General features: G+C 44.1%; 1 protein-coding gene across 1 annotated transcript; it reads left to right on the top strand.

The window, feature by feature from the left end:
• The first annotated feature begins 1114 nt into the window (after nucleotides 1–1114).
• Nucleotides 1115–12868, top strand: zgc:153441 (retinol-DH_like_SDR_c domain-containing protein). Its single transcript, XM_041239052.1, has 5 exons — nucleotides 1115–1313; nucleotides 10218–10379; nucleotides 10925–11044; nucleotides 12050–12254; nucleotides 12540–12868. The coding sequence occupies exons 1-5, from the start codon at nucleotides 1115–1117 to the stop codon at nucleotides 12640–12642; spliced, it is 789 nt and encodes a 262-aa protein (XP_041094986.1). The 3' UTR covers nucleotides 12643–12868.
• The last annotated feature ends 1935 nt before the right edge of the window (nucleotides 12869–14803 follow it).

Below are 14803 nucleotides of genomic sequence, written 5' to 3'. Positions count from 1 at the left end.
TCACTTCTCAGCAAAACAGAATGGCTCACTGCACTAGAAACCCTGGAGAATGACAGCACACGAGCAAGGGGAACCGTGCCACGCTGCTGCACTTCATCTGCTGCTTAAGCTTTTAACAGGCACTTAATCTGGTTTATTAAGCTTACTGCTATTCTTAGCACTTAAACTCCTCAGCAGAAAGAGGAGACATTGCCTTTAACACAGTGAGGCGCAAGCCTGCTGAGGACCAGCTTAACACAGTGAGACACAAGCCTGCTGAGGACCAAGCTAACACAGTCAGAGTCCAGAATTCTCTCAGCACAGCAATGAAAGTGGAGGATTTGAGCACTGGCCCATTGGCAAAGTACGGAGCAGCAGGTGCAGTCACTACAATAAGTAAGTGTCAGTTAGTGTTTCATTCATTCATTCATTCATTCATTCATTCATTCATTCATTCTTTTGTTTATTTGTCGAGGGTAAGCAGCTTCAAATTATGCTTTCTGTTCTAAAATAAATAATTCCTGAGGCCTTGTAGTTTATTACAATTCACATCCTCGTAGACTACACAGAAAAACAAAATGATCCACTTAAATATGCACAAAAAACCTGCCCCTTAAAAGAATCCTCTTGTAGTATGAATTTGAGCCTGAGTTTGTCCCCCTTGCAGAGTGGTGGAGGTGAGGCGGGTGTGGCGCTCTGTCCATGCTGCCGCTCTCCTGTCTGACGTGGGCCTCTTGTTTCAGGTCTGCTTCTGCTGCGCAGGTGGATCGCGGGCGGGGTGTGCAGGAGCAAAGCAAGGCTTGATGGGAAGACTGTGTTGATCACCGGCGCGAACACCGGTATTGGCAAGGAGACAGCGCGCGACCTGGCTGGGAGAGGTACTGCACTCGCAGGGCAATGCTGCACACGGAGGGGGTGTCAAAGGGTCTCCCCCTGGTAAAGGCACAGTCGTGTTGTGTGCAGGGTGAGTCACACAGTCAGGGGAGTGCAGGGGTCCCCGAGGGTCTCATCTGGTAAAGGCACAGTCGGGTTTGTGCGCAGGGTGAGTCAGAAGTTTAAAGCATGCCTGCGTTGTGTGTTTGTTGTGCTCTCATGCTCGATGCCCGCGTGGTGATTGTGTGTTTGTTGTGTTCCGATGCTAGGTGCCCGTGTGGTGATTGCATGCCGCGATCTCGCCAAGGCAGAGCAGGCAGCGGCAGACATCCGCAGGACCACGGGGAACGGCAACGTGGAGGCACGGCGGCTGGATCTGGCCTCACTCAGCTCCGTGCGCCAGTTCAGCAGGGAGTTCAACGAGAGAGAGGAGAGGCTGGACATCCTCATCAACAACGCAGGTACACGCTGCCCCTGGCAGGGCACAGCTCACCCCCTACAAAAGTACATTAACAAATGCCACTCTGACTAGTGAAGAGCTCTGGAGAGTAAGCCAATTACAGCTTTCACTAGTCTGAGTTACAATGCACTGATGAGCCCCAAACAGCGTGAAACATGCCTGCAGTTGCTGTGACTTTGAAAACGCTGTCAATGTTGCTGACTTCTACGAGATTTGATTGGCTTGTAATGATTACATTTGCATGTCCTGATTACCCCTAATTATTATTATTATTATTATATACATTTTTTTATAAATTTGCGATCGCCAATTATTTTTCTTATTTTCCACCCAGCTTCAAATATCCAATTATTTTTTTATTTCAACCCAGCTCACCCCTGCTACCCCCTGCTGACTCAGGAGGGATGAGGACAGACCCCGAAACGTGTGCCGTCAGCCCCCTGCTTTTCACTCTCCGGGAGCCCCTCAGTTTGTCACGCACTTTTCCTCACCAACAATTCAGCACGGACAATAACTCACAGATTAAGGCCACAATATATCATGAAAACTGTGCTAAAAGCAACAAAGCTATAATAAATCATAAATAACAGATACAGTACGTATTCACTTACAAATTACATAAATAAAGTACTAATTTTTACCAGTTCATGACCACCCAACTAACAAACAAACAAGCAAAAAAACAAAACAAAAATAACAAGTTTGCTTTTCAAACCTTTATTTTAACACTAGAAGCGCAGAAATTTCGAAGTACCGACAAGCGCCGGCCGTTTTCACCTGTAGCGTATTAAACAGCTGTGATATGATAATGTACCTCCGTGATGAATTGTTGCTGGTGATGAATTGTCATACCCCTGGGCTCACCATGCAACCAGCTTGGAGCTACAGCTCTGGGTAGCTTACAGGCAGGCCCGCAGGCGCCCAGACTGTCTACAGGGGTCGCTGGTGCGCGGTGAGCCGAGGACACCCTGACCGACCTACTCCCTCCCCACCTGGGCGATGCTCGACCAATTGTGCGCCACCTCGTGGGAACTCCCACGGTCGGCAGTGGAATAGCTTGGACCCGAGTCAGCGACCGCCAGGCTATAGTGCCTTTACTGGATGTGCCACTCGTGAGCTATATATGTGTGTGTGTATATATATATATATATATATATATATATATATATATATATATATATATATATATATATATATATATATATATATATATATATATATATATATATATATATATATATATATATATATATATATATATATATATATATATGTCATAGAAGGAAACAAAACAGAGCTTCTCAAAGTACAACATTTGGCTTTATTTCGCATACAAAACACCGACCAAAATAACAAGTTTAAACAATCTCCAGGTCTCAGTCCCTTTTTCTCCAGGCTAACCCCGATGTCCAGATCCCAGCCCCTTTTATAGGGGAGCCGGAAGAAGGCAGTGCCCGCTTCAGCCAATCCAGAGCGGACACTTCACCAGCCGGGAAAGTCCCTGCCTGGCAGCTGTGGGGAAACTCCCCAGCCCAGAGATCCGGGAAACTCCCCAGCCCAGGGATCTGGGAAACTCCCCAGCCCAGGGATCCGGGAAACTCCCCAGCCCAGGGATCCGGGAAACTCCCCAGCCCAGAGATCTGGGAAATTCCCTGCCTGACAGCTGTGGGGGGGAATTCCCCCAGCCCAGGGATCCGGGGAAAGTCCCTGCCTGGCAGCTGTGGCACCAGCCATATATATATATATATATATATATATATATATATATATATATATATATATATATATATATATATATATAATATAGCGCCGGTCTTTTAGGTAGGTGTCAGACGGTCAGTCGTCATACTAATAGTGACAACTTACAGTCCGAGTCCACAACTAAAGCTTACGAACATTAACAAGGTGTTGTTTCGTGGAAAATCAAAGGGGTCTCATGTCACACAACGTAAAGAACGTCTATTACGGTGTGTTGCATTTCTTGCAGATAATGCCACACACTATTAGAACATAAGAACATAAGAAAGTTTACAAACGAGAGGAGGCCATTCGGCCCATCTTGCTCGTTTGGTTGTTAGTAGCTTATTGATCCCAAAATCTCATCAAGCAGCTTCTTGAAGGATCCCAGGGTGTCAGCTTCAACAACATTACTGGGGAGTTGATTCCAGACCCTCACAATTCTCTGTGTAAAAAAGTGTCTCCTATTTTCTGTTCTGAATGCCCCTTTTTCTAAACTCCATTTGTGACCCCTGGTCCTTGTTTCTTTTTTCAGGCTGAAAAAGTCCCTTGGGTCGACACTGTCAATACCTTTTAGAATTTTGAATGCTTGAATTAGGTCGCCACGTAGTCTTCTTTGTTCAAGACTGAACAGATTCAATTCTTTTAGCCTGTCTGCATATGACATGCCTTTTAAGCCCGGAATAATTCTGGTCGCTCTTCTTTGCACTCTTTCTAGAGCAGCAATATCTTTTTTATAGCGAGGTGACCAGAACTGAACACAATATTCAAGATGAGGTCTTACTAGTGCATTGTACAGTTTTAACATTACTTCCCTTGATTTAAATTCAACACTTTTCACAATGTATCCGAGCATCTTGTTAGCCTTTTTTATAGCTTCCCCACATTGCCTAGATGAAGACATTTCTGAGTCAACAAAAACTCCTAGGTCTTTTTCATAGATTCCTTCTCCAATTTCAATATCTCCCATATGATATTTATAATGTACATTTTTATTTCCTGCGTGCAGTACCTTACACTTTTCTCTATTAAATGTCATTTGCCATGTGTCTGCCCAGTTCTGAATCTTGTCTAGATCATTTTGAATGACCTTTGCTGCTGCAACAGTGTTTGCCACTCCTCCTACTTTTGTGTCGTCTGCAAATTTAACAAGTTTGCTTACTATACCAGAATCTAAATCATTAATGTAGATTAGGAATAGCAGAGGACCTAATACTGATCCCTGTGGTACACCGCTGGTTACCACACTCCATTCTGAGGTTTTTCCTCTAATCAGTACTTTCTGTTTTCTACATGTTAACCACTCCCTAATCCATGTACATGTGTTTCCTTGAATCCCAACTGCGTTCAGTTTGAGAATTAATCTTTTGTGCGGGACTTTGTCAAAAGCTTTCTGGAAATCTAAATAAACCATGTCATATGCTTTGCAATTATCCATTATCGATGTTGCATCCTCAAAAAAATCAAGCAAGTTAGTTAGGCACGATCTCCCTTTCCTAAAACCATGTTGACTGTCTCCCAGTACCCTGTTACCATAAAGGTAATTTTCCATTTTGGATCTTATTATAGTTTCCATAAGTTTGCATATAATAGAAGTCAGGCTTACTGGTCTGTAGTTACCTGGTTCAGTTTTGTTTCCCTTTTTGTGGATCGGTATTACGTTTGCAATTTTCCAGTCTGTCGGTACCACCCCTGTGTCAAGAGACTGCTGCATGATCTTGGTTAGCGGTTTGTAAATTACTTCTTTCATTTCTTTGAGTACTACTGGGAGGATCTCATCCGGCCCAGGGGATTTGTTTATTTTAAGAGCTCCTAGTCCCTTTAACACTTCTGCCTCAGTTATGCTAAAGTTATTTAAAACTGGATAGGAACTGGATGACATGTGGGGCATGTTGTCAGTATCTTCCTTTGTAAAAACTTGTGAAAAGTAATCATTTAACATATTTGCTATTTTTTTTTCTTCCTCTACGATTTTGCCATTTGTATCTCTTAAACATTTAATCTCCTCTTTGAATGTTCTCTTGCTGTTGTAATATTGGAAAAACATTTTGGAATTGGTTTTAGCTCCCTTAGCAATGTTCATTTCTATTTCTCTCTTGGCCTTTCTAACTTCCTTTTTGACTTGCGTTTGCAGTTCTGTGTACTCTTTCTGCGTACTTTCTTTTTGGTCCTTTTTTAATGCTCTGTAAAGTGCCTTTTTTCGCTGAATATTTTTTTTAATTGATCTATTAAACCATTTTGGCAATTTAGTTTTACATTTAGATTTGTCTACTTTAGGGATATAATTGTTTTGCGCCTCTAGTACTACATTTTTGAAGAACAACCATCCTTCTTCTGTGGGTGTTTTCTCTATTTTACTCCAATCTACTTCTGTTAGTCTCTGTTTCATGCCTTCATAGTTTGCTTTTCTAAAATTGTAAACCTTAGCTTTAGTCTTTACTTTTGGGGATTTAAAAAACACTTCAAATGAGACCATGTTGTGGTCTGAGTTTGCCAGTGGTTCTCTGACCTCTGTTTTAGTTATTCTATCTTCGTTATTTGAAAAGACTAAATCAAGGCATGCCTCCCCTCTAGTGGGTGCCTTCACAAATTGTGTTAGGAAGCAGTCATTTGTCATTTCCACCATTTCTATTTCATCCTTCGCGCTACCCACCGGGTTTTCCCATTTTATTTGGGGGAAGTTGAAATCCCCCATTAGTATGGCTTCTCCTTTGCTACACACATTTCTAATGTCATTGTATAACACATGCACCTCTATTCCTTTAGAGGTGCATGTGAAAGGGTGAATGGTGATTCAGCGCCTCTGATCTCTGTTCGGTGTTCATGTTTTTACAAATAGTGCATCGGGGTCTGTTGCATAGAAGTGTGCCTTTTAGGAGTTCGGATCTCACTGTGCACTGCAGATACTCTTAGGAGCGTCTCTCTTCTGTATGATATGAGCAGGAGAGTCTTGTCAATAGGTGCTGTCTGTAAGCTGTTAGTTTTTTTGCACGATGTTCTATATTTCTCTGTGGTAGGGTGATAAGTGAGGACCAGAGGAATTTCTCATCTGCATGTTGTTTACGACTGTCAACACTGAGTTTTCAAAATAAGGGAGCTTTTGTAAACTGAAATGTTAGTGGCCCGACTTGAAGTGAATACCCACATAAGACAAAGGCATGCAACTATTCCACTGGATTACTTGATAGACTGTGATATGCTGCTCTTTCGAATTGCTTTTAAAAGGAAACATATCAGACAGAAACACACCAATGCCATGATTCCCAATCACATGCTCTCTCAGCCCCTGTGGTTCTTCTTGTGGTGTGGTTGTAGTTGATTTGGCAGCAGCCTGTACTTTGTGAACCGCTCCACTGTGTTTGATTTTGCAGGACAGTAAATTATACACAGTGGCGTTACTTTTATCACATCACTACCCTAAAGGCTGAGTCTGGTACTGCACACTGACCTCGCCATCAAAGGACGAGCTGTGGCATCTATTTTATAACAACAAAAAACCCTGCAAATTCAGTAAGTCCATCATAAAAAAAACTCAAATCCACAATAGCGTGGCATTGCAATGCATCACAATGGACAGATCAGTAACATGTCATTGTCAACACTCTTCTATTTTAATTGAACTCACTATTGCTGGACAAACACATGTTACCAATCAATCTGAATTTCTAAAGCAATGTAATGAACTTTTATTCTTTCCTGCAGAATGCTTTGCAATGTGTGTCTGGGAACATGTCTATAGATTTGCTGAACTAGTCACAGCATGTAAAGGTCTCTGCATGTGTAACTCTCTTGATGTCTGTTTTTCTTTGGCGATGACAGATGTTATTGAAGAGCTGGTTTTCTGAACATCGCTGGCTTTTGAGTGTTTTTGTGATCTCTTGCAATCCGCAAACATCATTCTTGCTCCCGTGTCCCACTGTTAAAATCAGTCCTGCAGTTTACTGAAAGTGTGTCCTTTTCCAGTGCTGCTCAGGATTATGTGAGAATGTGTTGTTGTGCAAGAAGTTTGAAATGTTCGTTAATATTTGCATTGAAATTTGCATTAATATTTGCCCACACACACACACACACACACATATATATATGTATATATATATATATATATATATATATATATATATATATATATATATATATATATATATATATATATATATATATATATATATATATATATATATATATATATATATATATATATATATATATATATATATATATATATATACAGCTCTGGAAAAAATTAAGAGACCACTGCAAAATTATCAGTTTCTCTGGTTTTACTATTTATAGGTATGTGTTTGGGTAAAATGAACATTTTTGTTTTATTCTATAAACTACTGACAACATTTCTCCCAAATTCCAAATAAAAATATTGTCATTTAGATCATTTATTTGGAGAAAATAACAACTGGTCAAAATAACAAAAAAGATGCAGTGTTGTCAGACCTCGAATAATGCAAAGAAAATAAGTTCAGATTCATTTTTAAACAACACAATACTAATGTTTTAACTTAGGAAGAGTTCAGAAATCAATATTTGGTGGAATAACCCTGATTGTCAAGCACAGCTTTCATGCATCTTGGCATGCTCTCCACCAGTCTTTCACATTGATGTTGGGTGACTTTATGCCACTCCTGGCGCAAAAATTCAAGCAGCTCGGCTTTGTTTGATAGCTTGTGACCATCCATCTGCCTCTTGATCACATTCCAGAGGTTTTCAATGGGGTTCAGGTCTGGAGATTGGGCTGGCCATGACAGGGTCTTGATCTGGTGGTCCTCCATCCACACCTTGATTGACCTGGCTGTGTGGCATGGAGCATTGTCCTGCTGGAAAAACCAATCCTCAGAGTTGGGGAACATTGTCAGAGCAGAAGGAAGCAAGTTTTCTTCCAGGACAACCTTGTACTTGGCTTGATTCATGCACCCTTCACAAAGACAAAGCTGCCCGATTCCAGCCTTGCTGAAGCACCCCCAGATCATCACCGATCCTCCACCACATTTCACAGTGGGTGCGAGACACTATGGCTTGTAGGCCTCTCCAGGTCTCCGTCTAACCAATAGACGACCAAGTGTTGGGCAAAGCTGAAAATTGGACTCATCAGAGAAGATGACCTTACTCCAGTCCTCTACGGTCCAATCCTTATGGTCTTTTGCAAACCTCAGCCTGCCTCTTCTTTGCTTCTCATTGATGAAGGTCTTTTTTCTAGCTTTGCACAACTTCAGCCCTGCCCCTAGGAGCCTGTTTCAAACCGTCCTCGCCGTGCACTTCACCCCAGCTGCCGTTTGCCATTTTGTAGGTCACTTGGTGTCATCCTACGGTTGCTGAGTGCCATTCGAATGAATTGGCGGTCATCCCGGTCAGTGGGGGGGGGGGGGGGGGGGGGGTGAAAAAACAAATCAATTAAAAATAGAAACCTGGAAAGTCTTCATTAGATAAGTATTCACCCCCTTTGCTATGACACTCTTAAATAAGCTGAGGATGAGCTGAGCAAAGATAATACCATGAAGACCAAGGAGCTTGCAAAACAACTCTGGGATAAGCTATGGAAAGGCGCAGATCAGGGGAGGGGTATAAAAAGATTTCAAAGGCATTGAATATCCCCTTGGAGCACAGTCAAGTCGATCATTAAGAAGTGGAAGGTATACGGCACCACCCAGAATCTGCTTAGAGCAGGCCGTCCTCCCAAACTGAGCAGCCGGGTAAGAAGGGCATTGGTCAGAGAAGCCACCAAGAGGCCAATGACAACTCTGAAAGAGCTACAGCGTTTCATGGCTGAGATGGGAGAAACTGTCCACGTGTCAACAATAGCTGAGGTACTCCACAAATCTGGTTGTAAAAAGCTCATGTAAAATCCCACTTGGAATTTGCAAAAAGGCACGTACTTCAGTCTGCAAAAGACCTAAGACTGGGACAGAGATTCACCTTTCAGCAGGACAATGATCCCAAGCACACAGCCAAAGTGACACTGGAGTGGCTTAAAAATAAAAAAGCGCATGTCCTAGAGTGGCCCAGTCAAAGCCTGGACTTGAATCTGATTGAGAATCTGTGGCAAGAATTGAAGATTGCTGTCCACCAACGATCCCCATCCAACTTGACAGAGCCTGAACAATTTTGCCAAGAAGAATGGATGAATATTGCACGATCCAGATGTGCAAACCTGGTAGAGACTCACAGCTGTAATTGCTGCCAAAGGTGGATCTAACAAGTATTGACTCGGGGGGGGGGGGGGGGGGGGGGGGGGGGATACTTATCTAACCAACACATTTCAGTTTTTTTTTTTTTTTCATTAACTGTTGTTTCACAATAAAAATTCTCTTGCCTCTTCAAAGTGTTGAGTAGGTTGTGTAAATCAAACCAATTTAAATGCACCAGTATATATAACCAGTATATTTTGTATTTATTTATTTATTTATTTATTTGATGGGAGGGCTTATTGCATGCAAAGCCATGCTCTGAATACATGCCTGCCAGGGGCTCCTCTGGGTCCTAAACCCTGCATGTACAGGAAGGGATTGCATTATCCATAGACCCTACATGATTTGCAGAAAGTAAAGGTTTGCTGACATAAAGGGGTTTACCAGTGTAATTTTTAACAAAATACAGGAGAAAATCTGTCCTGGGAGTTGTCCGGGAGAAATGTCCAAAACTCTGGAGAGTCCCGGAAATAAGGGAGAGTGGACAGGTCTGTATTTACTGTTATTAGATACAGAACCATTTCTGTTTCTATCACAAGTGTGGGATTCAGCTTCAGTGATGAAGTCTTGATCATCGCTGCAAATACATCTTGAGTGTTAAACATTGTGAATAGGGTGAGGAGTCACACTGCAGATACAATGAGAATCGCTTGGTTTGTAGTAGACAGTGGTGTTGATGGAGTCCAGCCTGTGGGGTGAGGAGTCACACTGCAGATACAATGAGAATCGCTTGGTTTGTAGTAGACAGTGGTGTGAATAAACATTCCCAGTGGAGGAAAGCCCAGTGAAAGCCAGTCTCCGAGGGTATCTGGGGCTCCTTCACTATCCCTTCATCCAGGAGCTGTTTCAATGAAACGGTCACTGCTGGGATAAGAGAATAGGATTATCACAAGTTTAAAATCTCTATGCGGTACCCTGGCGCTGGAATCCCTGGGTGGCGCTCTGTGACCTGTGCAGCTTCTCTTTCCCAGGTGTCATGATGTGCCCCAAGTGGCTGACTGAGGATGGCTTTGAGATGCAGCTCGGCGTCAATCACCTGGGCCATTTCCTGCTGACCAATCTGCTGCTGGACAAGCTGAAGAGCTCCGCCCCCAGCCGTGTGGTCAATGTGTCCAGCATCGCCCACAAGGGGGGTAAGTCCCGCCCCCCTAGCCTCACTTTCATCACACTCCTCAACCTTCTCTATACAGAAGTGGTTCAAGATCTCATGTTGCCTGAAGTGGAGTGAATGGCCCTCCAGGACTGGGAGTGGACAGCCCTAGTATGCAGTCACTGTGGACTGATAGATGTATATTGTACTGTGTATAGACCACACTGTTTTCATTAAGCCAGGGCCATAGCTACATTCAAGATGTTTGGATGTAATGGATCTCCTCCTAGCAGCTGATGAGTTCCTAATGCTGATGCACTCGCCTCTCTGCTGCAGAGCTGGCTCTCCAGGTGAATGGTTAGACGGCAGTAAGAGTCCGCTTCCAGTCGGCTTTTAAATCATTCACCATGCCATTGCCATTGAGTGAGGCTCAATTGTAAAGGCGAGGGAAGGACAGCTTTTCTTGTTTTAAAATCAACATGTTAATGAATGGATTTATTTAATAAATGCTTCTTAAAGGCAATTGCTCTGAAATTAGGAGTACCCTGCTCCGGTCACTGGGACGAGCCTGTGTTTATTCTCCTGCAGGAAGAGTGCACTTCGATGACATCTTCTTTGAGCACAGCGAGTACAGCCCCCTGGAGAGCTATCGGCAGAGCAAGCTGGCCGTGCTGCTGTTCTCCAGAGAGCTGGCACGCAGGCTGCAGGGTGAGAAGAGACTCCAGCCCGCTCCTGCCCTTTCAAAGGGAAGCGTCACATCCTTGTTGACTGGAATAGTTAGCAAGCAAGGCAAGGAATGTGTGAAGAGAATTGGGGTATTTACAGTAGAACTTAATCCTGAGCCTTATATGATTTAATAGTGAAGAGTAAAGACAGAGCGTTGATTACAGTATATCAATGATAGTTTGTTTAATAACACTCATTCCATTATTGCATAGTGATATAACAGCAAGCAATTAGAGCAAATCTATTCTTATACAGATTATAGTAGTCAACTAGTAGTCACAGAACTAGTGTGATCAGTGACTCCTTCATGTATAGCGGCTCTCTTCTTGTATAGCTTCTTGTCCTCTGGATTGGTCCCCTAGTAATTCCCAGATGCTCAGGTACTTTTTTCCTTATATACCAGCTAACAACCAACTTCAGAGCCCTGAGAAGTGGCAGCTCTAACCTTGGGTGACATCACCCCCTGATCCTTGACACACAACTTTAATTGCATGCATGACCTCATTGGTTACATTGTGTCGTTTCCTCAGAACCATTCTTTCCATTGTATCAGCGAGTTCTTGCCACACTTCTCCTATTTACCCTGCAATGTGCTGATGACAGGATGCTCTGCTTGGGTGGACAGAGCGTTCCACTCGCTCTCGCATGCTCACACGGCTTCTCTCCAACACACGCGAGCTCCGGCTCTATCACAGTGCAAACACACTCTGTTATACAGTTATACATCGGTTTCTACATTTCGCGATATTTTCCTGCATGTTCAAATCAGATACAGCAATACAAAATCTCACAGAACAAGCATTACCACTGAGCTACCACACTGCCTTCCACACTGCAGCCCAGCACTCTAACCACTGAGCTACTCAAACCAACTCCCTTCCATACTGCAGCCCAGCACTGTAACCACTGAGCTACTCAAACCCACTGCATCTCACACTGCAATAACAAGATTGATCCGTAGTGGGATTGATGGGCTTCGTGTTGCAGGCACTGGAGTGACGTCATACTCCCTGCACCCCGGGGTGATCCGCACGGAGCTGGGGCGTCACGTGCTGGGTGGGTATCCCCTGCTGAAGATGATCGTGAGCGCCCCCTCTCTGTGCCTCATGAAAACACCAGTCCAGGGAGCACAGACCAGCATCTACTGTGCCGTGTCTGAAGGACTGGAGAGAAGCAGTGGGCTGTATTTCAGGTAGGGCTGACAGGGTTCTGTCACTCACAATATAATATGGATTCTCTCCTTCTCCCTCTCCCTTATCCCCTCCCCTTTTCTCTCCCCTACCCTCTCCTCTCTCTCCCCTTACCCTTCTCTCCTCCCTCTCCCCCTCCTCTCCTCCCTCCCTCCCTCTCTCCTCCTCTCCTCCCTCCTCTCTCCTCTCCTCCCCTCTCCTCTCCTCCTCCCCCCCCCTCCCCCCCACCTCCCCTCCCCTCCCCTCCCCTCTCCTCCCCTCTCTCACTGGATGTGGTGTGATTGCAGTGACTGCTCCCTGAAGGAGCCGGCTCCCGAGGGGCAGGATGACCGGGTGGCCCGGCAGCTGTGGGAGCTGAGCGCCAGACTGGTGGGACTGGAAGAGAACTAACAGCAGAACCTAGCCCTGGAGAGGAATCTGCTCACAGCACAGCAGTGAAAGCAGCGCCATGGGAAGGAACACAGCACCGTCTCACAGCGACCAACAGGAACTACTGACGAATAAGAAACAGCTCGCCACTGACTCTACAGCCAGGGCCAAACCATTAGCATCACCCTGCAGAATGAACTCATTCTGCAATGAAACCTGCTGAATAATGTTACACTAACATATTGAATTGCATGCCACTTGTAGTTTTCCATATACTTAATGAAGAACTGACAAATTGAAAAATGTGACATTTCAAAATCTGACATGTAATATTGTCCTGTATTACTATTATGGCTTCCGGTAGACTTTCGCGACATCATTTTGTAGTTTTCTTTGATTACATGAAGCTAAAAGATCTAAATTATGTTCATATAGTTTTCTTTTTTTTTATTTTGGCTCAATCCTAAAATTCTAGGTGATGCAAAACTTTTGAGCTGCACATACAGTCTTAGTCTAATTTCTTATATTTCTTATCTTATACGTTATATAATCGATAATCACCTTTTTATGATCTGCAATCAATCTGAGTGTTACCTCTTGACAATATGGGCAGACCAGCCAGTCTTTATATTAGTGAGCACCAGCGCCCTCTAGTGCACAGCACTCTAGATACAAACAGGAAGGCGCTTTTCCTTGACTCGTGTTCACTAGATGGCACTAGGCAACTAGAATTGAAGAGCTGCGTTTACTCCAGTCTTAAATTAAACCCTATATATTTTATTTTATTTATAAACTTAATGTGCCCATTTATTTTACCCCCCATTTTCTCCCCAATTTGGAATGTCCCATCATTTTGCTTCCCCTCATCGCTGTGATTCCCCTGCACAGCTGCTCAGGAGAACTGAAAGTTCAGCGGGTGTGCTCCGATCCCCTGACCGAGCTAGCTTCCTCTTCCACACCCAGCAACTCAAGAGCAGATGGCAGTGAGCTGCCGACCTCTAGAGGCAGGCCCTGCAGGTGTCTGCTCTCCCGAGGCGCCTGGCCAGCAGGGTCCATGGTAGAACGATAAGGCTAAACAGTCCCTGCTGGTTTTGCCACCCTAACCCACAGGAGCGCCAGAGCCAACGCGCTGCTCCCTTCGGAATCCGCAGCGAAGACTGACGACTTCATACTGCCAGGACACGAGGTGGCAAACCGGGTAGGGACTGTTTCAGCTACAGCGAACCCTGCTGGCCACGTGCCCTGTGAGCTCAGAGCCGACACCTGTAGGACTGGCCTTTGTCCTTCAGAGGCTGCTGGCATCTGCTCTGGAGTTCCAGGGTTTGGAAGAGGAAGCTGACTCGGTCGTGGGATCAGAGGACCCCTGCTGAACCTTCAGCTCTCCTGAGCTGTGTGGGGAATCGCTGCGGTGAGGGAACATAATTAGACACTTCAAATTGGAGAGAAAATCAGAGTTAAAATAAGATGAACAGGCCATGTAATTCTACTTTTATTCACACTCATCTCCTTCACTTACTGCAACAGTTTACCTTTCGTTTTGTCCTTTCACTATAACCCCTGGAAACTGATTTGTATGCTGCTGAACAAAGAGATAACAAAATAAATAATAAATAACAAAATCAACGGCGCATGCGTCATTTTCCTCAGCCGCAACAAACTGACAAGATTAACAACTTTTCTGAACCCAGACGCGTTTTAGGAAAAGCGAGTGGAATATGTGAAGAGCGCCCCCTCTAGCGGCTGATATCAGAAACTGCAGGTAACGCGTGTGTTAAAGCTGTCCAGTAGAACCGGTCTCAGTGTTACAGTACTTTACAATCTGCAGTGGCTGCTGTATTCAAACAGCACAGGTTTACATTCTGCATACTCCCAGCGTCTGATTCAACACACAAGAACAGCGCAACATCACACGCTTGGAGTAAATCAGAGAGCGTGTGTTTTTGTAAAAGGAGGAGTACGATGTTTACTCAGCCGCTGTCTGCAGTGCAGTAAGACATTACAAATGACATTTTCAACAAGCGCCGCTGAAGCACTGCAGGAGATACAGAAACTGCAATTACTGAAGCATTAGAAATAGTGCAATACGAACTTTACACTCGCATACGACACAATGCCGCGGAAGAGTACACGTGTTAGCCTAGATATGGACTGGATTCATCGATATTAATCCCTTACATTACAT

This window comes from Polyodon spathula, chromosome 51 (assembly GCF_017654505.1).
Source record: "Polyodon spathula isolate WHYD16114869_AA chromosome 51, ASM1765450v1, whole genome shotgun sequence".
NCBI classification, from domain to species: domain Eukaryota; kingdom Metazoa; phylum Chordata; class Actinopteri; order Acipenseriformes; family Polyodontidae; genus Polyodon; species Polyodon spathula.
The sequence above is the reverse complement of the archived record's forward strand: the minus strand, read 5'-3'. Positions and strand labels throughout refer to the sequence as shown.